The 27,583-nt window shown below is 40.9% G+C and overlaps 1 protein-coding gene across 1 annotated transcript in view; it reads right to left on the reverse strand.

The window, feature by feature from the left end:
- Nucleotides 1-27,583, reverse strand: part of si:dkey-103j14.5 (isoaspartyl peptidase/L-asparaginase) — a 54,357-nt gene that overhangs the window by 11,908 nt on the left and 14,866 nt on the right. The window contains exons 3-5 of the mRNA XM_060924829.1: nt 13,153-13,316; nt 4,249-4,367; nt 1,727-1,837 (exon numbers count right to left, since the gene is read on the reverse strand). Coding sequence (XP_060780812.1) covers nt 1,727-1,837; nt 4,249-4,367; nt 13,153-13,316 — 394 coding nt within the window. The remainder of the gene's footprint in view (nt 1-1,726; nt 1,838-4,248; nt 4,368-13,152; nt 13,317-27,583) is intronic.

Raw genomic sequence — 27,583 nt, forward strand, 5'->3', positions numbered from 1 at the left:
GGAAGCCATTGAAGGGACCTTAGAATTGGAGTAATGTGCTCTGTTCTTTTTGTTCGTGTGAGAACCCTAGCCGCTGCATTTTGAACCAGCTGAAGTCGTTTGATGGTCTTTTTTGGCAGGCCTGTGAAAAGGCCATTGCAGTAATCAACCCTACTAGAGATGAAGGCATGTATCAGTTTTTCCAGATCATATTTTGACATAAGTCCTCTTAAGGGCCCGGTCCCACAACACCGATAACTGTTACTATATCTAAAACTACAACTATGCCTGAATTTATTTCCAGTCTGGAACAGTCACACCTCAACTATAATCCTGACTATAATATCGGTTGGTGCTGCCACTCAGGTAAATAAATGCATGCAACTTACGAATAGTCATGGAAGTTTTTTCCAAGTAGTAGCACGTTATTCTGGGTCATACTGTATAGCTTGGACTTCAAAACAACCCATACACATACTCTGGTGATTGACAAAATATGGATTACGGAAATATAATAAAAAGGATACAAAATACAAAGTGGTTACGGATTTTAATACGGATACTAATAATTTATGGATTAGTCACGGATGTTTCAGTATGTTACAGATTGGTTATGGATGATGCAGCACGGATAAACAATTAAGAAGTCTAAAACAATTAAATGTTTGGACTGCCAAAGTTCATAATTAAAATATCTTACTTGCATTTATATGTTTACTTTATTAATTGACTATTGATATTTCACGGAAAATCACATATCCGTGAATAAAAGATCCGTGCTTTGTATTTTTTTTTTTAATTTTCCGTGAATCTGTATTCTGTGACTTCATGATGCAACAAGGATGTACAAAGATGCCCAGGGAAAAAAGCACGTGCTCAGACAACGTCACATGTAAGCAATTACCTGATAGGTGAGATGTTTTATCAGATCAGGTCCAAGCCTGGAAAAATCACTGTAGGTATCATTATCGGTCTGGTGTGACCACCAACTACATAAACTGCAGGTGACCGATTTATTTATAGTTATTGTTATAGTTCTAGTTTTAGTTCTAGTTATCGGTATTGTGAGACCGGGCCTCAACTCTACCATTTACTATAGTAACAGTGATAATTGTTATTCAATTTGGATACAACTGCATACATCTCAGTTCTTTAAAAATGATTAATTACCACACAAATCGTGTATTTCAGCAGAAGAATTAGACCATGAAACAAAACAGATGTTATATAGTAAAAGAATTATGTTAAGGTTTCCAGTTCTAATACTTTACAGGAAATTTACATATGGTTAAAAGTGTATTGTTAAGCCATGCGTGTCAAGTTTATTTTTATGCCTTCAAAAAGGTGCATGAAACTTGGTGTATGCAACATTTTTGTGCTTATGCATTATCTGTATGTGAGGCCTCAGATATTTGAATCCCTGCCTTCAATAAAGATAAAACAATGACATCTATCTAGCCTGGCTACCTGGGGAGTATCATGTCCAGTGATTTATCACTTCTTCTATCTGCACACCAGATCGAGTTCCCTGACATCCACAACATTGATTTAGCTCCTGACTCATGTCAGGTGTTTCCTTTCATTTGTCCCAATGTGTTATATGTTGATTTCATGTCAATCAGTCTAACGCCTAAATGTGTTTGCTAGATAAACCTTGGATTCGCACTGAACATCAGGTTTAGGGATTAGATGAGCAACAAACTGGAGATCCATAGATCCAAAGGGAAAGAAAACGATCAATCAGTACCTTGTTCCATGTGAAAGAGGATTAGCCTGGCCAAGGTGACTTTCAGAATAGACTCGCCATGGCCAGTGCAGGACACAGCACCGCTCCTATTGTCTGCATATCCACCTGATCCTTATCACACACACACACACACACACACACAAAAGACAGCACAAAAATACCAAGCCTTAATTAACAGGACCGCACCATAAAGCAAGTATCACTGAAACATAATGATCTCTTTGGAATAAATACAATGCACCATGCATACTTGCCAACTTTTCAAAATTCTCATGGGGGAGAAAAGTGCGTGAACGACCTTTGCAATTGGACGAGGGTCTGATGCGTGGTTGAAACGATAAAAACAGTGGATCCCAATTAATTGCAAACCATTTGAAATGTATACAATTAAAGAGTTTTTGAATTGTTGATATTGTTCTATCAGTTACTGTAGGTTATGGGATTCATGTATCAGGCATGAGAGAGCTCAGAGTGAAACATCTGAAATTATACTTGTCTTGAATTTTAATATAATAACAATGAAAGGGAAGTCTTAAATCAGATTTTTAGCTGAAAAATCTCATGCCTGAATATTGTATACATACAGAGACCCACAGAAAATAACACAAGTGATGCTTTAGAAGAATGTTTATAATTTCTTAAAATAGTCACAGTGAATCATATCTGTGAAGAAACTCAGTCGTCCAGGTAGTACGTAGTAATCTGTGATTGGTTGAAGAGAGCAACTGGACTTGCTTGACGATTCTTGAAAACGTTTCGCCTCTCCTCCGAAAGGCATCCTCAGTTCTGTCTGACTACTAGGGAGTATCCAGGATTTATCCTCTCATGGATCATCATAGAATCCGAATCAGAATGCTGATGGCTGCATTGTAGGTGGCTGATCAAAGATGTCATAGACACCCACCTCTGTTCAATGATGGTCGTTCCAGGTTGACAAAAATGATGATCCATGAGAGGATAAATCCTGGATACTCCCTAGTAGTCAGACAGAACTGAGGATGCCTTTCGGAGGAGAGGCGAAACGTTTTCAAGAATCGTCAAGCAAGTCCAGTTGCTCTCTTCAACCAATCACAGATTACTATGTACCTGGACGACTGAGTTTCTTTACAGATATGTTTCTACGCACTTTGGGATGAGATCCCTTCGACTGGTGCGGGAGTATGAGAGGACTTCCAGAAAACTGGCAGACATCTTAGCCAGAGAGGATCGTTCATTTTTGTCAACCTGGAACGACCATCATTGAACAGAGGTGGGTGTCTATGACATCTTTAATCAGCCACCTACAATGCAGCCATCAGCATTCTGATTCGGATTCTATGATGATCCATGAGAGGATAAATACTGGATACTCACTCCCTTTAGTCAGACAGAACTGAGGATGCCTTTCGGAGGCAAAACGTTTTCAAGAATCGTCAAGCAAGTCCAGTTGCTCTCTTCAACCAATCACAAGTCACAGTGAATGAAAGTATTATTGGATTGCATCAAATGTGTTTTCCTTCTGTAAGCTCATGTAAAAGTACAGAGAACTATAATACCATATATAAATTTAATTTTAATAAGAACTGTCTTAGCACTACTAAAATGCATCTCTCTCACTAAACACTTTCCAACAGAATTTTTAAAAAGCGCTAGAAATAATACTATCAAAATCCTACTGGAATGCATCAAAGGAATTTGCTCATTTGAAAACTTTGACTGAAAGTTTTCAAACAAAATTTTAAAATGGCACTATAAATACTACCATACCATACTATCAAAATATACACCGCAAAGAAATTCACTCAAATGCAGAATTTTAGTCCGACCAAAATACACTCACTAGTAATCTTTCACTTAAAACCTCAAAACTCGATCAAAATCAATCCCTTTCCAGATAATTCACTTAAAGCTTTCACTTAAAACTTTCAAACATAAATTCAAAATAGCACTAAGACACTCCCACACTATTCAAATACACTCACCAAACACATTCTCTGTCATGCAAAATTTCACTTAACACTTTAGAAGTTGTACAGTTTGTTTCTGAAATGGAATGGAAGACTAGTTTAATTTCACACTCAAATGTCCATTATATTCTGATTTAAGGTATCTTTACCTTAAAATGTGTAACTGGCTGGTCGAACATTTGCTTATCCATGGAAATTCATTCTCCCATGCAACCTGGTATTTGCATTCATATTTTTGCCGTTTGGTATTGGGTTTAGTGGCCATGATGAATGACCGCTTGTAAAAAATGTCGGACAGCCTGGGTGAATCCTACATTACGGAAGTGACTATCGTTCTGTTCGTTGATTGGTTAAAAATCAGTTGACATCAGCAGTGTTTCTCATACGATTCTGATTGGACATAATCGGGAGTATTTTTAACTTGGCGGTAGGGATTTCCCCAAACCGGGAGATTATCCAGTTTTTAACAAATACGATCAGGAGGCGGGAGACGGAGGCTAAAATCGGGAGCCTCCCACCGAAATCGGGAGGGTTGGCAAGTATGACCATGTGATGGACAGAGCTGCAGCAGCTCACCAATGATAGGAGAATCTCCAACTCGTCCCACCATTTTGTTCCTGATTCCTCCTGTTGAAGTTGCACAGGCAACGTTCCCAAATGCATCCAGAGCCACTGCTCCAACTGTGTCATGGCCACTGCAAGTTCAGACAAGTTTGAACAGGGAGCTCTTTTTTTTCCCCACTTTAGATTCAACTACGCACTGGCATGTCATTTAAAACAAGTGCACATTGTGCAAGAGAGTGAATTATTAAAATATTTAACTCAAATCATCTTCTTTGAAGTTATTTGACATTTCTCCATGTCCTGCCAAGCATGGTCCATCAATAATTAAAGGGAAAGAAAAAAATATTTGAAAATGATTTTCTAATTTGGCCTTCAGACCTTTGTAATCCTCTCTTAATTTTAATACTTTAAACACATCCATATATATAACTGAATATTATGCGCATCATGTTATACTGTAAATGTAGCAAGGCTAGAAATGTAATTTTCATAGTCACCAAACTGGGACACAAAATGAACATTTTCTGGACAAGGACAACGAAAAAGACACCAGTTGTAGCTCATATGTGAAGCATGTGAACCATACAGGAATTAATGACTTTTTTTTATGAAGACCAAATACAGTATAATGGACAAATTGCATTATCAAAATAATAGTTATATATAGACTCAAGTCTATAATCCAGAGACACTGCCAGATTCTCTGCTCGTCTCATAATACAGCGACCTTCAGTTCCAGCTTGTTTTCAGGACTTTTTGTTATTAGTCATGGCTTCAGTAAGTGAAAATTGTACTCAGAGGGTTCAGGGAATGATTATATTTCAAATCCCTTGTGCTAGATCACAGAGCGAATCAAAATTATGCCGATCATTTCAATTATTTCTGGCACTATAAAGGAGAACTTCAAGTTTCAGGTGAAACATAATCGACCACATTTTGAGGCATGTGGTTGAATCTGAGCAGTTGAGATGCTTCTGTACATTTCATCATTCATCCTAATATAATCCTCAATAAAGACGGAGTGATCCACTTCCCCTGGCAGCTGTAACATGCCAAATCCACCATGTCTCACGAGGTGATATTTTTTTCACTTTATCACTGTGGCACAGGTTAGTCTTCAGATTTGTCATAGAAATTAGCAGGATTTTAATTTATTTTAGAAACTTAATTAAGACACAGACTCCAGGCTGTTCTCAAAGAAAGACCAGGAATCAAACAGTTTTCTTATGAAGAATATTATCTGATCCAGCTGGCAAGGAATCCTGAGGCATCAATCACTTTTGACATGAACCTGATTACGCCTTTAAATTGCCAGCAATAGCTGGATTAAGCCTCGCAGCTTTGGGGAAAACTACATTTAAAAGCTGTCTAATGGTGGACTGCATTTCAATCCATATAGAATGATAAAAATAAGTACTAAATCTCTTCAAACCGTCTAATAATAGGGCATAATATCAATCAAATTTGAAAGCTGTTCCTCAGCTCTCCAGAACCACAGGTGGTGGAATTCAATTTCTCTCACAGTGCATGAGAGAAAGATATGAAGTAAAAAAACAAAAAATTCTGTAGATACATGGTATACCATGCTATTATATCAGTGACTGATGTCTGTGAACAAAGCTAATGATTTCCATACAGAAATAATGGTATGTGTGATATGGAATATAATTAATAGTTATTCCTCGAAATCGAGTCGTACATGAGCTGATAGCTGATGAGGCGCGTAGCACTGAGTTGGCTATAAGCCATGTATGATGAGATTGAGTGGAATAACTGTTTTATTCTATCCACATTCACTGGATTTTGAGAAATGGAGCATTTTTATTTTTTGCAAATTCAATAAATAAAAACTTTATATAAAATGTCTGACAAAATCATTTCCACTTAAAATGTAAACAAACTGGCAAAATGACAGTAGCAATTTGTGAAAACACTATAATAATAATAATTCTTGAAAAAAAAGATACATTCTTCCCCTCAAATACTTTTATTCCATATTTTGTTCCTTTTTTTGGGGGGGGGGGTTTGTTTTCGAGTAGAGTTTTTATTTCACCCTCGGTTGGTTCAGCAACACGCGCCGCCATTTTGTTCTTCTTATTATTATTCTTTAGAGTTTTTTTGGTGGTTGGCAACCAACTTAAAAGGTGCGTTACTGCCACCGACTGGACAGGAATGTGGAACAGGAGATATGTGTGTGTGTGTGTGGGGGGGGGAACAAAAACTATATTCTTTTAGCTATTTCTGTTTATTTTAAATACTTGATAAAGTCACCATTTTGTTTTTCTCTACTCACGGTATATGACCTGATATCCTAGTACTAGAGTAGCCAATCAGAGCACACGATTGCTCATATCCAGTGAATGTAGATAGAATAATAACAGTTACACCACAACACTTTTGAGTTATCTAATCTGTCAGAAGTTGTTGATTAGTTTTCAATAATAGCAAAGCTCTCATCTCATCTCTCATCTCATTATCTCTAGCTGCTTTATCCTGTTCTACAGGGTTGCAGGCAAGCTGGAGCCTATTCCAGCTGACTACGGGTGAAAGGCGGGGTACACCCTGGACAAGTCGCCAGGTCATCACAGGGCTGACACATAGACACAGACAACCATTCACACTCACATTCACACCTACGGTCAATTTAGAGTCACCAGTTAACCTAACCTGCATGTCTTTGGATTGTGGGGGAAACCGGAGCACCCAGAGGAAACCCACGCGGACACGGGGAGAACATGCAAACTCCGCACAGAAAGGCCCTCACCGGCCACGGCGCTCAAACCCGGACCTTCTTGCTGTGAGGCGACAGCGCTAACCACTACATCACCGTGCCGCCTCTGATGATAGTTCCAGCTGTAATTCAAATGGTAGGATTATATTAATTAGCTTGGTCTAATAATCAGCAGTGTCACTTCACAGCAAGCAGGTTCTGTATTTGAACATGCTGGTTGACCCGGGTCTTTCTGTGTGGAGTTTTCATGTTCTCCTCGTGCCTGTGTGGGTTTCTTCTGGGTCCTCTGGTTTCCTCCCACAGTCCAAAGACATGTTGATGAGGTCAACTGGCTACTCAAAATTGCCTATAGGTGTGAATGTGAGTGTGAATGGTTGATTGTCTGTGTGTATGCCATGGTGACCTGTGTAAGGTATACCCCGCCTCTCGTCCAGTATCAGCTGGAATTGGCTCCAGCTCAACCGCAATCCACAATGGCTAAGTAATATAGAAAATGAATGAATGAATGAATGTTATCGTTTCTGTAGTAATAGCTCATTCATAGGTCATTCATAGGTCTGCATAATTTAAGGCTAAAATAAATGGATTTAAAAATGCCTTAAGGCATTGAAACAGATAACCATTAATATGGGGAAATTTTCTGTGAAGAGAGTCTCGGGTGTCAGTGCATTGCAATAGTCCGTAATCTTTTTGCCACAGGAAAGCCTTCAAAACAAGAGACTTTATTATTTAAAAACTTTAAAGTGTAACTGTAAGTAACTGAAAGTGATAACAAGAACTAATTTGTCCTGTTATCACTTCCGTGTCACAATGGGCTGTATCTTACCACCCCATTTTCCTATAACAGCACACCCCATTTTGTTTCATTTTTTTCTTTAATTATGATTACCTTCATAGAAAGAGATGCAATTATTAATTTTCCCTTCCCCAAATACAAGACATAATACCAAGCCTGGATGAAAATACACTACACTTTATTTCATACCATTTTTGACCTCCAGAATAACAAAACTATGACCACTGCATTTAAATCTGCTCTGTGTGCCATCACACTGGGCCTGGTGTAATATATGAGCAGGGTCAGGCAGTATGGGCAGCAGGTTGCCGCATAATCACCCTAAACGAAGTCATTGGATAATTGTGTTCCAAGGGCTGTGCATTAAAAAGCCCAGTGACAGCAGTGTGGCTGAGCACAGGGAGGTCATCAATAATGAAGGCGCGGTGGGGAGGGATGAAAGGTTGTAGCTTAGCCAGCTGTCACTTAACACCCCCCTCGGCACTATTTTTACTGGATCCCAGTGGGTCTGAGGTTACAGTCTGCCATGACCGAGCCTCCGCTACCTCACCTCCTGGGGAAACAGAGGTGACAGGAACAGTACTCCCTGCTCTAGGTGCACTGCCATAACCCTCATGTTCTTGTCAAATGTCCTGCTGACCCACTACTTCTGATTTTGTAACAAGACTATTTAAATTTCATTTTAAAACTGATTTTAAAATATGGCTGCATGACAAATACTACTACTACGACTAATAATAATCTGGTGTGGAGAGACAACTCCCATCCAGCAGGTCCCCTGGTTGCGGATAGGGGAGTAAGCCTCCAGATATGGAGGTCCGCTGCAAATAACCAATAAGCAGTTCTGGACAAAACACAGGTTGCCCTTTGGCAAGGTATAGCACCCGGTAGCTGCCCCGCCAGGGTCATGGTGAAGGCATCGGCAGCAGGATGCTGGATGACGTAGCAGCAATACCAAACCGACCTGATGCTTGGTGCTACAGTCACTAATCGATGGCAGATGATGGACAACCGAACCACAATGGCATGGATCCACCGCTCGCCCAAGTTGAGGACTGTAAAATCATATAAGATGGTGTCTCAGCGAGAAAAAAAACACCAGGAAGGCCACTCTCTGGATGCACAGAAAAACCAAGCCTCAACCAATGAGTGAGAAATGGAAAATAATTTTGATTTACACAACAGCGTGAATGGGGCTGGATGAGATGGTCTGCAAGGACTGGAGCGAGAAGGTTCCTCACCCAGCAGGGTGGATGTGGAAAAGCAGGCATCACCAGGTTGTTACTTTACTACTGCAAGAACAGAAAAGATGATCTTGACAGAGAAGGAATGGAAGGAGTTGTTTGACAACGCAAGTGAGTTTGAAGAATGGGAGGGCCCATGGAGCTATTTATAAGAAGGAAGAGAAGACTCACAACAACCAGAAGTCGAAAAGGAGATGGACTCTAATTGACATTGCTGTTCCATGGGACTCCAGTGTGGAGACAACAGAGAATATGAAAGTGGGAAGATATCAAGACCTGGCTCTTCACATAAGGAGAATGCACAATGTTAAGCCAGAGGTAGTACCTGTTGTAGTGGGAGCACTAGGAACTGTATCAAAGAACCTCCAACAGTCAATTGAAGCATTAGAAATCAGTGACATCATCGCAAGTATCCAGATGATGGCACTGTTAGGAGCAGCAGGGGTAATATGCAGGGAGATGAATTTCTGAGCCAAGGGTCTTGGCTGAAATTCATATAAATGCTTCCCAGATTTAAACTAGTGATCACAAGACAGAAATAATAATAATAATCTCATCTCATTATCTCTAGCCGCTTTATCCTGTTCTACAGGGTCGCAGGCAAGCTGGAGCCTATCCCAGCTGACTACAGGCGAAAGGCGGGGTACACCCTGGACAAGTCGCCAGGTCATCACAGGGCTGACACATAGACACAGACAACCATTCACACTCACATTCACACCTACGGTCAATTTAGAGTCACCAGTTAACCTAACCTGCATGTCTTTGGGGGAAACCGGAGCACCCGGAGGAAACCCACACGGACACGGGGAGAACATGCAAACTCCGCACAGAAAGGCCCTCGCCAGCCACGGGGCTCGAACCCAGGACCTTCTTGCTGTGAGGCGACAGCGCTAACCACTACACCACCGTGGCGCCCAATAATAATAATAAAAAAATGGTGGGTCTGTTATTGTAGTCTCTTCCAGGATGACTCCGCCCCCATCTACACAGCACAAGGGCTCACTGAATGATTTGATGAGAAGGAAAATGATATAAATCATATACTATGGCCTTCATAGCTACCAGATCTCAAACCCAGACCTATTGGAGATTTTGGACAGCGTTCTTCACCATCATCATCATCATCATCATCATCATCATCATCAAAACACCAGTTGAGGGAATATTTTCTTTTGGAAGAATGATCGACTTCTACAGTCTGTGCCAAGGCACACTGAGGCTGTTCTGGCAGCTTGTGATGGCCCAACAACATATTAAAATGCTTTATATTGCTTCCCCCCCCTTTTAATTTGTCACACTTCTGTATATTATACCATATGGTTAGAGCAAACTCTACAATCAGATGTGATAAAAAAAACAACAACAACCATAGAATAAAAACTACAAGCTTTAAACTTGAGAGCAGCAGGTCTGAAAATCAACTGATGATTCAAATGTTTAGAGGAAGAAATCTGTTAGGAAAGACACATTACAAAGACACGCCTTTCCTCACAAATGTATATTGCAAAACATAAAGCTTCTTCTGAAAACCTGAAACATCATGCTTTCTGTGCACAGAAAATTTGCATCATGAGACTTCTACATCTTCTTACATCTTTTTCCCACTTTGACAGTGTCTTGCAAAAGTATTAATCCCCCTTGGTGTTTGTCCTGTTTTGTTGCACTACAAGTGGGAATTAAAATGGATTTTTTGGGGGTTCACACCATTTGATTTACACAACATGCCTACAGCTTTAAAGGTGCAAATTGTTGTTTTATTGTGACACAAACAATAATTCAGATGAAAAAACAGAAATCTGCAGTGTGCATAGGTATTCCACCCCAACGTCAATATTTTGTAGAGTCACCTTTTGCTGCAATTACAACTGCAAATCACTTGGGGTATGTCTCTAATAGCTTAGCACATCTAGCCACTGGGATTTTTGTCCATTCCTCAAGGCAAAACTGCTCCAACTCCTTCAAGTTAGATGGGTTGCATTGGTGTACAGCAATCTTCAAGTTATGCCACAGATTCTCAATTAGATTGAGGTCTGGGCTTTGATTAGGCCATTCCAAGACATTTAAATGTTTCCCTTTAAACCACTCCAGTGTAGCTTTAGCAGTATGTTTAAGGTCATTGTCCTACTAGACCGTGAATCTTTGTCCCAGTCTCAAACCTCTGGCTGACTCAAACAGATTTTCCTCCAGAATTGCCCTGTATTTAGTGCCATCTATCTTTCCTTCAATCCTGACCAGCTTTCTTGTCCCTGCAGATGAAAAATATCCCCACAGCATGATGCTGCCACCACCATGCTTCACTGTAGGAATGGTGTTCTCAGGGTGATAGGAAGTGTTGGGTTTGCACCACACATGGCATTTCCCATGATGACCAAAAAGTTCAATTTTAGTCTCATCTGACCAAAGAATCTTCTTCCATGTGTTTGGGGAATCTGCCACATGCTGTTGGGCAAACTCCAAACGTGTTCTCTTATTTTTTCTTTAAAGTGCCATTCCACCATTGGATGTATTCTTTGGCATAAAATACAATATATTTTATGACAACATGACTAGACAGAGAAATCTTTTAGCTTCAAAATGATATATCAAACATAATTTTTTGACAACGACAAGTATATTAATTTTGCGACCAAAGTCACCTACCCTTTTAATTTCCGCGCGGTAGTGAAATGTGATGTCATCGGCAGGTTCCCCTTCTTGTGTACCATGTGTCGGTCTATTTTTAGACCAGGAAACCCCCAAAGTGAGAGAGTCATTTCTCCTCGTATATGGGGGCCAAAAAAATTGCGAAAAATTTTGAGTTAATCTTTCAGTTAGCTAGATTTATTGGTATTAGCTAGATTTATTGGTATTATTTTTATCGCGTTCTATCCGCCATTGCTAATAATATGTGCCACGTCACGTGGTACACAAGAAGGGGAACCTGCCGATGACATCACGCGCGGAAATTAAAAGGGTAGGTGACTTTGGTCGCAAAATTAATATACTTGTCGTTGTCAAAAAATTATGTTTAATATATCATTTTGAAGCTAAAAGATTTCTCTATCTAGTGATACCATTTATATATGTTGTCAAAATATATTGTATTTTATGCCAAAGAATACATCCAATGGTGGAATGGCACTTTAAGCAATGGCTTTTCTCTGGCCACTCTTCTATAAAGCCCCGCTCTGTGGAGTGTATAGCTTAAAGTGGTCCTATGGACAGATACTCCCATCTCCGCTGTAGATCTTTGCAGCTCCTTCAATGTCATTTTTGGTGTATTTGTTGCATTTCTGATTAATGTCCTCCTTGCCCGGTCTATGAGTTTTGGTGGGTGGCCTTCTCTTGTCAAGTTTGTACTCCTGCCATATCTTTCCATTTTGCTATAATGGGAAGTTTGGGCTATTTTTTCATAACCTAACCCTGATCTATACTTCTCCACAGCTTTTGTCTCTGACCTGTTTGGAGTGCTCCTTGGTTTTCATGTTGCTTGCTTAGTAGTATTACAGAGTCAGGGTCCATCCAGAACAGGTTGATTTATACAGATATCATGTGACAGATCATGTGACACTTTGCACACAGGTGGATCTTAATCAACTAATTACTGTATGTGACTTATGAAGTGAATTGGTTGAACCAGCTCTTATTTAGGGGTTTCATACAAAAGGGGGTGAATACCTGTGCACACTCCAGATTTCTGTTTTTCGTCTTAATTATTGTTTGTGTCAAAATAAAACAACAATTTTCACCTTTAAAATGGTAGGCATGTTGTGGTAGGCATTTTAATTCTAGCTTGTAGTGCGACAAAACAGGATAAACACCAAGGGAGATGAATACTTTTGCAAGATACTGTATGTGGTATCAATGTGGTTAGGTTGGTAGGATCTGACACCTAAAAAAATCACTCTAGTAAAGCATAAAGAGCAAACTTAAACTTTTGCAGCAACTTTCCAATCATTATTTTCTCTAATAGTGTCCATTATATTTTCATTAGTTCAATTCATCAGATTTAATTTAAGCCACTACTCAGATAAATTTATTGAAGCATCTTCTAACAAATTGCTTTAATTCTCTTCTTTGTTTCACTGTAATGAAAAGGGATTAGTGCTAGCGGTGATACTTAGCTCACTCACAAACACGCTCTCAAATGGAGAGCTACTTACCACTTTGAGTTAAAAAGCTCTTTGACACCAACACTATACTTCTTGTAATGCTGCCACTCTTTCATCTCCTGCTCTGTCACCAAAGCTTGTGATGGGACTGTAGGAACACCGATGCTTTCTGCAAACAGGTTTGCTCCTCGGCCAGTCAACATGACATGTTCAGTCTGGAGAACCCAAATAGAAAAACAAGAAAAGACATGCGTGTTGTTAATTATTTAGAGGCAAAAGTATCCATTAAAACATGACAATTGTCAAATATATTTAATCACACTGGCATACAGCTTTTAGCAAAAATGTGTTAAATGCCTAACTGAATGTAAATTGAACATGGAATATTTGTATTAGCTCTGCACCCACTTGCATGCATCATACAAGCAACCGAATAAGGCACACACAGTTTTGTGTAGTTACTGCTGTAATGCAAGTGAAGGATTCTGTTGTGTAAAGCTCTGGATGTGGAATAGTGTGTCCAAATACCTTAAAGGGCATATCACGGGTAAATTCAGGAGCAAGATCAATGTAATTCTCCCATTTTATATTAAACTTTGGTCAAATATCTGTAACATTCTGCATTCTCTGCAATTTGTTTACCTTGCACAATACCAGAAAAATTCAGTTGAAATCAAGCCATTGGAGGCGAATTGGTCTGCCTCTGAAAAAACTTTGCATTTGGATTTCCTGGGAAACACTGATTTTCGTGATGTCACGTGCAGGACGCCTCCTTCGTGACGAATCCTATGTCAGCTCTGGTTTGTTTATGAGAAAACGACCTGGTCGTTTTCTGCAAATTTCTTCAACGTTATCGCGTAATTATTAAAATGGTTAACAGATGTATCATAGGAGGGTGTAGCAACACCAATCTTGATGGGATTAGTACTTATCGTTTTCCAAAAGACCGGACAATGAGAGAGAAATGGGAGCGCTTGGTCTACACAGGCTGTGCACTGAAACCGTGCAAGCTCACGCAGCCTGCTGGCGCTTCCGCAGGTAACGTCACGAATCTGGCTCCAGACTCCCTTGGGATTTTTCCAGACACGTTTTGTTATTTTATTTTTTTCTGCTGTAGACAGATGGCCTTGTGCAAAATTACCCTTCTGGATGAGTGTGTAAAGGGACATACTTTCATATAAAAAAAATGAAATTGGTCCAGAATATGCACTTTAAGCATTATATGATTCATTGTATGATATTAACCTTTTACTCTCACAGGGTGGTACAGTGTTGTGGAGCTTTGCATGGGTTTCCTCTACTTTCCTAAAAACTTGCCAGTCAGTGAATTGTCGACTCCCACAAGGGGGTATAGAGGCTTTGCACCAATACATGACGCCATAGCAACGGTAACTACACTGCCATGACAGGGGGCATACTTGTAGTACTTCATTCAGACGAGTTAGTTGTTATTAATCAGTATGGGACGGTTTTGCTGTCGATGTTTTTGGATATACAAATTGTTTTGAACGAAACAAAAACATCAGATTTTTTAATTTACCAAAAATAATTCATCACTGGGGGAAAACTAGAGAAATTTCTAAACATAGACGGGAAAATGGGAAAAAAAAACATTTAGCGGGATTTGGTGTCAAACAGAAAGGTCAAAAACCCTATGGTATGCTCACTTCATTTCCACGAAGATCTCATCTCATTATCTCTAGCCACTTTATCCTTCTACAGGGTCGCAGGCAAGCTGGAGCCTATCCCAGCTGACTACGGGTGAAAGGCAGGGTACACCCTGGACAAGTCGCCAGGTCATCACAGGGCTGACACATAGACACAGACAACCATTCACACTCACATTCACACCTACGGTCAATTTAGAGCCACTAATTAGCCTAACCTGCATGTCTTTGGACTGTGGGGGAAACCGGAGCACCCGGAGGAAACCCACGCGGACACGAGGAGAACATGCAAACTCCGCACAGAAAGGCCCTTGCCGGCCCCGGGGCTCGAACCCGGACCTTCTTGCTGTGAGGCGACAGCGCTAACTACTACACCACCGTGCCGCCCCTTCCACGAAGATAAGAATTAAAAAAAAAATCACAACTGCAACAAGGTGCTCATTCTTACACAGTGATGTGAACATGAGCAACACAGTGGCTCTGCAGAGACTCACCTTCACTGAGGCATACCGTAAATAGTGCATTTACCTTCAGGGATCCTTCAGAGCTCTTGGGACCCAGTCATTATGAGAAACACCTGATGCTGATTTAAGTGCAATCAGTACACGCATATAAGGATTCTATTTTCACAGAGACTTTGTGAAGTATTGTCAGGTATGTGGTGGTAGACCGGTGTAAGTGCAGGAAGCATGTTTATTAGCAGGTGTGATATTTACAAAAACAAAATACAAACGAAACCGAAAGCAGAGTCATAAACATGGCTAGAAACAATCGTGACAGTGATAATGATAATACTTCACAAAGCCTCTGTGTTCTTGTATGCGTGTACTGATTGCACTCAAATCAGCATCAGGTGTTTCCCATAATGACTGTGTCCCAAGCATGCACACAATGTGCTCCGAAGGATCCCTGAATGTGATTGCACGTTTTAAGTCTCAGTGAAGGTGAGTCTCTGCAGAGCCGCTGTGTTGCTCATGTTCACTTCGCTGTATAAGAATGAGTAGCTCACTGCAGTTGTAAATTTTTTTTTAAATTCTTTCCTTAGTGGAAATGAAGTGAGCGCACTGTAGGGTTTTTGACCTCTCCATTCGACATCGAGTCCTGCCGAATGTTAGTTACCATTGCTATGGGGGTCACATGATGGTCCAAAGCCTCTATTCCCACAGCTCACGATAAACTACAACCCTGACCAGGACAAAGCGGTTAATGAAGATGAAGAATGAATGACTTGGGAGTTAAACATTCAACAGTCACAATGTTTTCAATTTCTGTAACATAGCATTAAAGTAGCTCTGGATGAAAAAAATGATCCCCACTGCAGTAACTTTACAGTAAGTTCATATAAGTCAATACAGGTCATTTGAACACCACTGATAAGCTCTGAATCACAAATTAACAGACTTAAAGCAATCTCTTCTGGGTTACAGTTCCCTACAGATCAAACAAAGGAACTCCCCTCACATTAATGCTGATATAAGCACGAGTAAGGGCACAGATCAAGGGGGAAACAAAATCCCTAAACCTGATCATGTACATTTCAGAGGTCGAGCAGTTCAGCTGTAGCAGTTATGACTTTTGACTCCTTGCTACAGCAATACAGAGACATCTGAAAACTCTGCTTTTCTGCTTTCAGCGAAATTCAGACCAAATACATGGCAGAAAAGGCAATTCACTTAAACGGAAAAGACCTGAGACATGAAAGACACATTCGCAGACACACAATTGCATCTACTAGAGATTACTTTCCCTTTGCCACGGCTTTATGTAGGTGACCTTTAAACCATGAATTCACAAGCCATGGACTTGTGAGCCAAAAGAAAATGGAAAAAAAAACCCCATAGCTGCTAATTATTAAGTAGAAGTAAAACCTTGTTGTTTTCTCACTGTTGCTTTACACACACACACACACACACACACACACACACACACACACACACACACACACACACACACACACACACAAAGACTGCCATCTTGTCCAGTGACATGCAATAGGGCTTATGTGGTAAAATTCTGTTGTGTATCTCTGCCTGAGAGGATTTTCTCGTTAACAGTGATGGCATCTCTGACATTTGAACGTTCTGTCTACTCTCTCTATCTGTCTCTGTCTGTTGCTCTTGAACTGAAGGTCACTGCTCAGAAATAACACAAGAAAGAATGTGTACACCCTATTAAAATAATTATTTTCTTTTACTTCACTTTGCTCTTCCCTAATTTTCAATGATGAAAAATATTTATAGCAAAAGAAAAAAAATCCTGAACAATGTAAATCCTCTGTTGAAGCAACTTCAAATTAAATGTAAACTTTGTACGAATGTCAATTTCCTTTCACTGTTTAGTTGGTACAATTTGGTATGATGCTGTCTTCAAAATACATGACAACATGAACAAAAGTGATGCAACACTGCTCTATTTTTCCTCTCCATTTGAAATAAAACTGAAATGCACCATCGTTCGGGCTTGGGAAATTTTTAAATATTAAAACGGTTATTAATGTCAATTTTTCTCTGTCATGTATAGTGCAGTGTAGATCACAGGCAGGAGCAGGAGCTCAGTGGAGCTCGATCACTGCATTGATCACAGGCTGATGAATTTTTAATATGGCCTATTAAACAGTGCCACCAATCCCCGGTAAGACCAAGGTCTTTCGGGGCAGTCATCATAGGTGCTGCGTCGAATCAATTCTCTTGTAAGACGGGCTTCTTGTTTCCCTTGTGTCTTCTACAGTGGAAGGTGAAATTTGTGTATCAGAGGTGTGAAAGCAAGTTAATACAGGCTGTTTATTTTGTCCTGTGAGTGAATATTTCAACTGCAGAAACACAGGCAGCATAAAAACATTACAAGTTCAAGCAAAGAAAAGTGTCGGAAAATTAGTCCCTATGCTCTGAAGGTGTAGTCTAATAAATTTCATTGTAATATTATATTGCTGCCTGATGCAAAACTATAAACAAAATTGGTGCAAAAAATTTTGCCTGCTGAATTTTTTACTTACATAAATGTGCCAGCTAGATAAAGTCTTGGTGACATGAATAAGTAAAGCAGTATAAGCTCTGAGCTGTATTTCTGGGCTTTATGATAACATCATGAACCTCAATTTTTTACAATCTAATTTTTTCACTGATAGCACAAGATCATCCCAGGAAGGTAGAAATGAGTTACAGTCGGCTTGCTGTGAAAACATCTTTCTCTCACAAAGCTGTACAAGCTGATACAAAAGAGAAAAGAACTGCTCACTTGATCAGTCAAGCCTTCGCGCTCTTTGTATTATAAGGCTTCTATTTTCAGCATTACAAAGAGAGCTGATTGAAATCAATCTGAAAATCAGCCAGAACTGACCTCTCTGTGACTTCATCATCTCTTAACTGCAGAGGAAATAACATGTAAAATCTTAACGAGTCAGAATGAAATCTAAAATAAATCTTAATCCCATAGATTTTTTGATTAGGAATATAATTTACAACAAAAATAAAAATATTCATGTATTCTCAAGAAATATAATCTGATCTAAAGAATCAGAGAAGCTGGACAGGATTTTTGCTTTGTAAGAGCTGTTTACATTATACGTTCTCAGAAAATTAAATACATCATTGTACCTTTAGGGGTACAACAGCTTGTCACTGGGCCAGTACCCTCTAAGGTACTTATTTGTACACTTTGTATACTGCTTGGGAATATATATGTTGGCCCTAAAAAGGAACATATAGTTACCTTGAGGTCTAATAATGATCCATAGAGGGAACATTAAAGTAGATTGTACCTTGGGGGCAGAAATGGACTCCTTCTGTACCCCTATTTCTAACAGTGTAGGTGGCTGGTTAAAAAACAAACATCTCAGCAAGTAAAAATATCTTGAATATCAGCAAATGGATCTAATATTTTTCATGTAAGGAATAAAACACAAGCAGAAGTGTTGTTATAGGAACGTAATCAACAAAGCAGTGCTGTGATGTAGTAGACCATCACAAACCCCAAAGTTATAACAACAATTTTGTCAAGTGTTAATTTTTGTCAGTTAACATGCTGTAGACATAACCATTTAAATTTACATTTAATTTTGCAAAATGTCCACAAAATTAGTAAATTCCTGTCATCATTTACTTTAAAATACCTATAAACACTTTTTTCCCTCTCTTGAAGTTAATCATTTCAAGAATTAGTAATAAATAGTCAATAATAAATTTCAGTTTGTCAAGTGTGACGCCCATCTGCGCCCCCTTCAGGTTGGCCCTGCCAGTGCACGGGCATGGGCTGAACCTGAGCCTAAGTGCTTTGTCTGCACCTGTATTTAGGGTGGGGCTATAAAAGGGTTTCTGTCTCTCTCTCAGGGGGGCTGGAAGCACTTCTTTTCGGTTTTTGTAGGCACTATTTTTATGCCTCCACCACCGTAAGGTGCAGGAGGCATTATGTTTTCGGGTTGTCCCGTCTGTCTGTCCCGCAACCTTGTGAACGCGATATCTCAAAGGCTAATGAAAGGAATTTCACCAAACTTTCACCATTTGTGCGCTTTGGGACAAACATGAACTGATTAGGTTTTGAGATCAAAAGGTCTAAGGTCAAGGTCACTGTGAGGTCAAATGTCTGTCTGAAAACCTTGTGAACACAATATCTCCAAGGCTGATGCAAGTAATTTCACCAGGTCAAGATTACTGTGAGGTCAAATGTCTATCCCCAAATCACAACTTAATAAGGCGTATAGTCTACCGGGCGGAGGCATCCCCATCGACGCCGTTGACGTCGAGTTCTATCTAGTTGATATTTTCTCTCACACAGGTACTTTGACTCCTTTCCCAATCTGTCCCCCTTTACATTTCTTTAGCTCTTACTTTCTCATTTATTTACCTAACATACTGATGCATTCATTCACCCACTCATGCACGATATTGATCATTATCTTTTTCATACCCCTATTTGATTGATTATTAATACTGGTAATAATACATTTTTATTATTGATTTGAACCATTTTGTGTCTTGTCCCTCATTATGTGATGGTAAACGAGTCTGCCGTTACATAATTTGGGGGCTTGTCCGGGAGACCTGTTGAAAATCCGGATCATAGACTTTTGTGGGTTCAGGTGAGAACGTCTGTTGTTTGCATTGGTTATTAGTTAATTTTGTGCAGTCTCTGGCTAAGGAAGAGTGCTCCAGCTGGGCCTTGCCTTTCCTTCGGAGCACTGTTTATTGTTTTTTCTTTATTGTTTTAGGTTATTTTGAGACAATCCTGGTCTGAAGTTGTTATATCTTCTGTCAGGGGCACGCTTCGTGCAGCTTGTCTGTAGTGAGTTCAGCATTATCCAGTCGCCTCAAGGCCGGCATGTCTCAGAAGAACTAGCTAGGACAGTTAGCTTCTTTGGTTAGGTATTTAGGACGCCAGTAGACTGCCTTATAGGATACACCGGCAATCAATGGACAATTTCACCTGGATGCATGGGAGTATTTTGGTTCGTGCTTGTGGATGTGATGAGTGGTTTTTTTTAGTTTATAAATTAGTTTACTGCTGTCTGCGTTCGCTGTGCAAGTCATTTAACTTTGTTAAACAAGTGCACGTTTGTAGAACGTGAACTGGTCTATTTTTAGACTGACTGACGTTCATTGTGATTTGCGTAACCCATCTTTGCTATTTTTAGGCTGCGTGTACGAACGGGTATGCAGGTTATTTAAAGTTACTGTGTTATGGAGGTATTGTCTCCGTTGGTTTATTTGTTTGTTCTCAGTAACTTAGCCTTTTGGGAAGTAGTTTAAAACTGAGTGAGTGTTTGTTGCTTGTTTGAACTTTAACGTTCTTGGTGTTTAGCTAAGCTAAATATTGGTAAACAATTAGTTGTTTGTAGATTTGTCTACTTGGTTCTGGTTATTAGTTACCTGTTCATTTGTGTGGTGCACTGTTTTGTGTATCACAGTTTGTTTGCCATTGTGTGTAGCCTGCATGTGTGAGAGAGAACTAGTGGCCTAGCCTGTAATTTTCTTTGTGCCTCAAATTTTGATTGGTTTTTGTAGCTGCTTGTGGCCGCTTGGTAGCCCTTTGCTGTGTATGGTATCTTAGCTTGTGTTTCTTTAAACCCCTATTGTGGCAGAATAGGTAACACATAGCTATACTTTTGTGTGAACTAGGCATAGTGTTTGTACTGGTTTGTGAGTTTGAGTGAGTTAAAATGGCAACCCCTGAAGGTTTTATTGCCAAGCCGTCTGAGGAAGTGTTGTCTAGTTTAACCAAGGTGCAACTCTGTGTAGTGGCTGAGCATTATCAACTGGCCTTAACTACTCAAGAGAAAAGCTTGAGAGAGACATTGTTCCAGTCTATAAGGAGCCAGCTTATACTTAAAGGAGTGTTAGAATCAGAGGCTCCTCCTTCAGACCAGTTACAATTTGAGAAATTGAAGGCTGAGAGGGAGCTAGTGTTCTTAGAGAGAAAGAGATGGACTCAAATACCCCTTTTCCACCAAATAAGTTCCAGGGCTGGTTCGGGGCCAGTGCTGGTTCACAACTCGTTTAACTTGCGAGCCAGCTGAGAACCAGTTTGCTTTTCCATAGCTCAGGGTGCTAAGGGGAGCCACGTCATTACGTCACTGTATACGTCAGTTACGTGGCTGCGTTTGCATAAACCTTGGCGCAAACATTGAGGCAACAACAACACGGAGAAGAAGCAACAACAACAATAATGGATGACTGCTGCTCTACTGCATCCATGATATCTCGTCGCTTATTTAAAAATGGCAACCTTTCACGGTCTTGCTATTGTTGGTCTTAACAACTCCGCCCCCCCCGCTGACGTAAGCGGTTCTTTCCTCTGGCCCAGCAGAGAGTTGGTGCTAGCCTGGAACCAGTTTTTCTGGCCCCAGAGCCAGTTCTTTGTCAGTGGAAACCGAAAACCCGGTTCCAAACTAAGCACTGGCCCTGAACCAGCCCTGGAACTGATTTGGAAAAAGAGCAAAAGAGGGCTTTAGAGGTTCGCAAACTTGAGCATGAGCTCGAGTTGAAGCGTATGGAGAATGAGGAGCATGAGCGAGAGCATTCTTTGATCTTGAAGAAGCTTGAGCTTGAACTGAAACAACCCATTTCTCCTGCCCGTCCGCAACCTGATTTTGATGTCACTAAGAATATTTGCCTTGTTCCACCCTTCATAGAGAAAGATGTCGAGAAATATTTTCCTCATTTTGAGAGAGTAGCAACCACTCTTAAATGGCCTGAGGAGGTGTGGCCTCTGTTGCTTCAATGCGTTTTTATAGGGAAGGCGCAGGAGCTGTTTTCTGCTCCAAGTTTAGAACAGGCTATGAAGTATGAGGATGTGGAGGATTTCCGTTTTCACGCTTATGAGCTTGTCCCTGAGGCTTATTGCCAAGGGTTTAGGAAGACAGAACAGCAAACGTTTGTAGAATTTGCACGTGAGAAAGAGTGTCTGCTTGACCGGTGGTGCTGTTCACAAAAAGCGGATTCCAGGGAAGACCTACGACAACTTGTCCTCATATAGGATTTCATGAATTGTCTCCCTGAGGCTGTGGCTGTCCACCTGTCTGAACAGGAAGTGCAAAAGTTGAATGAGGTTGCTGTTCTTGCTGATAAGTTTGTTCTTACGCATAAGCATGTACCTGGTAGTGGCTGGGTAAGCCATCAGAACAGAACACGACCCCCTCCTAAGAGTCAGCAACAGTCTGGAGGGGGAAATGATGCTCTGCGCTCATCTCCCCCTGCTAATACTAGCCGTCCTACTACTAACAACACAGGGGTCATTTGCAACTATTGCAAGAAGGTAGGCCATATGAAATATGATTGTGTAGAACTTCATAAGAGAAAGAGAAGGCCAAGAGTTTTGGCCTGGTGGGTTCCTGTGGAAGCGCCCTGTCTTCTTTAAATAATACTCTGAGTGTTGGGCCTATAGTTGCTTCTAAGCAAGATAAATGTGAAGTTGATGCAGAGTACACTTCCTTTGTTACCAAAGGCTCTGTGTCTTTGCCTGATGGGCATTGTAGTGTGCCAGTACGTATATTAAGAGACACTGGGGCAGCTCAGTCTTTTATGCTGTCTAGGGTTTTGCCTTTGTCTGACAGTACTTCCACCAGAACACATGTTCTAGTCAGGGGTTTGGAAGTGACTCCTGTTCAGGTGCCGTTACATTGAGTTTGTCTCTCTTCAAAACTGGTCAAAGGTGATGTGGTGGTGGGAGTTCGTCAATGTCTCCCTGCACCAGGTATTTCATTTATCTTGGACAATGATCTAGGGGGAAGGTTTGGGGTAACATCGAGGCTGTCTTGCCACCTGTTGTCTTTGATTTGGTGCCTGAAGTACCAACAAAGCCTGATCAGTGCTCATGGCGGCATCCTGATGTGTTTGCTAGTTGTGCTGTCACTCATGCCATGGTAAAACGTGGCCTTGATTCTGATTTGGTGTCTCTAAATGACACTTTTCTTACTAAACCTGATGTTGTGTGTAGTGGTTCTTCACCATCACCTGTAGGGGAGCTAGAGACTACCAACACTAACTTGGATGACTCCACTGGAAGTGGTGATTACTCAGATGTTGAGAGTAAGTTTGTGAAAGTAGCCCCTCCTTTGGGAGTGATTAATGGTGAGTCAGAAGTCACAACTTTGAGTTTGAATGAGCTTGACCGCTGTTCTTTGCCTGACTTGTTCAAGGTTTCACGTGAAGATTTGATTAGAGAGCAGTTGATTGACTCTTCTCTTAAACCTTTATTTGTTTTAGCATCTCAAGAGAAACCTGAGGATGAACCCTCCTACGTTGTACAAGATGGCTTGTTGTGTAGAAGGTATGTGTTTCAGAAAGAGACTTTTACCAACTCTTTTGTACAGGTAGTAGTTCCTTGTAAGTTCAGGAAAGCGGTGCTAGATCTAGCTCGCAACGAAGTAGCTGGACACACTGGGGTGCGGAAGACATATGACAGGATTGTGCGTCGGTTTTATTAGCCTAAGTTGAGGAAAGATGTTGCCTCTTATGTAAAATCATGTTGTGTGCCAGTTAACCAGCAAACCTAATCAACGGATTCCTGTCGCGTCATTGCAGCCCATTCCTGTAGTGTCCAATCCTTTTGAACACCTCATAGTTGATTGTGTGGGTCCATTGCCTCGCTCTAAGGCTGGACGTCTTTATCTATTGACAGTGATGTGTCAATCTAAGTGTTATCCTGTAGCATATCCACTTGGGTCACTGACGACTAAGTCTGTGTTGAAGGCTCTTACCAATTTTATGTCAATTTTTGGTATTCCAAAAGTCCTTCAAAGTGACAGAGGGTCTAATTTCATGTCAAAACAGTTTGCTAGGGCATTGTCAATTGAAAGCCAAACATAACATCTCAAGTGCTTCCCATCCCCAAAGTCAGGGTGCTCTTGAACGTTTCCATCAGACGCTCAAGTCTCTGTTACGGTCTTACTGTGTAGAACTTGGGTCTGATTGGGAGGAGGGTCTCCCTTGGCTTCTCTTAGCAATTAGGGAGGTTGTTCAGGAGAGCACGGGCTTTAGCCCTAATGAACTAGTATTTGGGCATGCTGTGAGAGGGCCAACTGCTGTCTTAGCTGAGGAGTGGTGTACAGCTGAGATACCCATGAACGTGTTGGATTATGTTGGTGGATTTCGCTACCATTTGTACGAAGCTAGAGCTGCTGCTAGACGTAAACTGGGTAAAACTCAGTCCAAGATGCAACGTCTTTATAACTACAGGGCGAAACAACGTAGTTTTAACCTTGGGGATAAAGTTTTAGCTTTGTTGCCTCTTTTGAATAGTCCCTTTCAGGCTAAATTCAGTGGCCTGTACGAAATTGTGAAATGTTTCAATGATCACAATTATGTTCTTAGTATGCCAGATCGGCGGAAAAAGGTGCAGGTTTGTCATATTAATCTTTTGAAATCTTATTTTTCTCCCTTACCAGTTGTACCTGTTGGATTAATTGCCATTACGCCTCTAGGGGGCTCTAGTGATCCAGGTCATGTGATCTTTTTGGTGGACAATGGTTCTGAAAGTCTTGATTTTGTCAGTGAGGAATCTAGTGAGGGCGTGAGAGGTCCATCACAGGCGATCGTGGAGGGTCGTCTGCGAATTCTGAGTTCCCGGCACAGTTGACTTTACATCTTTCCCATTTGAATGATGTGGAGAAAACAGATATCATTGGGTTGATTGAGTCTTTTCCTGCTCTGTTCCCTGATGTTCTGACCTGTACATCTGTGATTGAACATGATATTGATGTTGGTGGAGCTTTGCCAATTAAACAGCATGCCTATCGTGTCAATCCTAGGAATCAGAATCAGAAGCCCTTTATTGTCACTAGTCACATGTACCAACGAAATTAGCCGTTAACCTGTCCATACATATACAACATACAATTGACATAGGGTAGACAGGACAGGAAGACAGGGATAAAGATAAAAAGGAAACACAACATGAAGAGAGATAAGGGAAAAAAAAGAAACCCCCCCACTATGCTCCTGTCAGGAGTACAGTGTGGGAACATTAAAAAAAACCTTTGCATAAGCACAACTTCAACACAGGTACACTTTAAACACGGGACTTGAGGGGGGGGAATCAGGGGTAAGGGGGGAGGGGGAGGAGGTAATCCAGCGCAAGCAAGCAGCCGTCCGCTCCTGCAGCCATGAAGGCGCTGGTCACGCACCTGCTTGTCACACTGGGGGTAAAAATGGCGACCACGGAGAGTTAGAGAGGAATTTGAAAAATGAGAGTGTCTCCTGGCATTGACCTTCAGGGGGAAATGTTTTCTCAGCAATGGCCTAAAACAAGGCCGGTTCTGTCTCAGGGCGCTGAATGTCAATAAGATATGAATTGTTTGGTCTTTCCAGATGCAGTCTTTGCACGTCCTCACCGCTTGTCCATATCTGTCCATTCTATTCAAATTGATCTCCGAAAAACATATTCCTTGCAAAGCTGAAAGCTGCTCCGAGATAACAACCATTTTGTGGTTAAAGTTCTGAATGTCCACAGTCCAAGTGCCAACAGCTTTGCCCACCACTCCAATATCGGGCAGCTTTGTGGGGCTTTGAACAGCTGTCACAGTTGTCTGATTTCCTCGATATACCAGGGCAATGCCTAATCCAATCAGCAAAAGTCCTGTAATTATGGTTCCGAATAGGTAGATATCTTCAATGTCCTCCACAGAAAGAATCGCCAGGCACACGACCCGCCACTGCTCCCATGCGTCCATTGTGTAACCAGCCGCAAACGTTCCAGCAGCACAAACGGGTTCCCCCGAACCCAAAACTGTGTCAATTTCGTTAGGAGACCAGTTTATCAATTCCATGCTTTTTAGTTTAGAAAGTAATGCAGGAAGAGTCTCTTCAAAAAGTACAGCAGACGAGACAAGACACAGAGCACAAGCAGGGAAAAAAAGGAGGGAGAGGGAGAGCAGAATGCGACCGCCTTCCGTGGAAGCACGGAGAGAAAAAAAAAGGAAGAGGGAATTGTTGCAGAAAGAAGTAGACTATCTGTTAGCCCATAATCTTGCTGAACCTAGTTTTAGTGCATGGAGTTCACCCTGTTAGTGAACAAACCAGATGGGACCTTTCATTTTTGCACTGACTATCGTAGACTGAATTCAGTTACAAAGTCAGACTGTTATCCATTACCCCAATGTGATGATTGCATAGACCGTATTGGCTCAGCCAAATTTGTGAGCAAATTTGACCTTCTTAAAGGATATTGGCAGGTCCCTTTAACAGCCAGGGCTAAATACTTATCTGCTTTTGTAACATCTGATAATTTCCTGCAGTATTGTGTTATGCCATTTGGGGTCAGAAATGCTCCCGCCACTTTTCAAAGGCTCGTCAACTGGGTCTTGGCAGGTATGCAGGGTTGAGGCATACCTTGATGTGGTTCTTTATACCGGTAGTACCAACTGGACTCATCATTTAGACCAGATCAATGAACTTTTTACTTGTCTTGCTACCGCTAATCTAACTATAAACCTTGCCAAGTGTGAGTTTGGTAAGGCTAGTGTTACTTATCTTGGTAAGATAGTTGGTGGAGGACAAGTTCGACCAGTAGGAGCGAAGATTGAAGCCATATGTAATTTTACTATACCTGAAAACTGCCGGGAACTCCTGAGGTTTCTTGGTATGGCAGGTTACTATAAGGCCTTCTGTAAGAATTTTTCTTCTGTCGTTACACCTTTGACAAACCTTCTTAGTCCTAAAGTTCAATTTCATTGGTCTTCCAGATGTCAAGAAGCATTTGATAATGTTAAGCTTTTGCTTGCTTCTTCCCCTGTGCTATCTGCTCCAAATTTTGATCGTACTTTCAGTGTTGCTGTTGATGCCAGTGAGTGGTGCCGGAGCAGCTTTGTTACAGGTAGGATTAGATCGGGTAGAACACCCGGTAGGATACTTTTCAAAGAAATTTAATCGCCATCAGCAAGCCTACTCCACAGTGGAGAGAGAAGCGCTAGCTTTAATTCTTGCAGTACAACATTTTGAGGTCTATTTGGACTCATCTTTGAGTCCAATAGACATTTTCACTGACCATAACCCATTGGTCTTTATTGATCATATGCGGAACCAGAATCAGCGCATTATGCGTTGGAGCTTAATTTTACAACAATATCCGTTAAAAAATCAACATATCAGAGGCAAGGACAACATTGTGGCAGATGCGTTTTCCAGAGTCTAAAATCATATGTGTTTTTTTTTTTTTTTTATTTCCACTATGGTTATATAAAGTTCCATAGTATGGGTGTTGGTTAGTATGGGTACTGATGTGTTGCATTTCCCTAGTCCTAGGGGGCCCCAGGATATAGGATGATGTGGCACAGGAGGTCTTTTTTTTGTTTATTTGTTTTTTTTGTTTATTTGTTTGAGGTTTAC

Source organism: Neoarius graeffei, chromosome 7 (genome assembly GCF_027579695.1).
Source record: "Neoarius graeffei isolate fNeoGra1 chromosome 7, fNeoGra1.pri, whole genome shotgun sequence".
In the NCBI taxonomy this organism is placed as follows: Eukaryota; Metazoa; Chordata; class Actinopteri; order Siluriformes; family Ariidae; genus Neoarius; species Neoarius graeffei.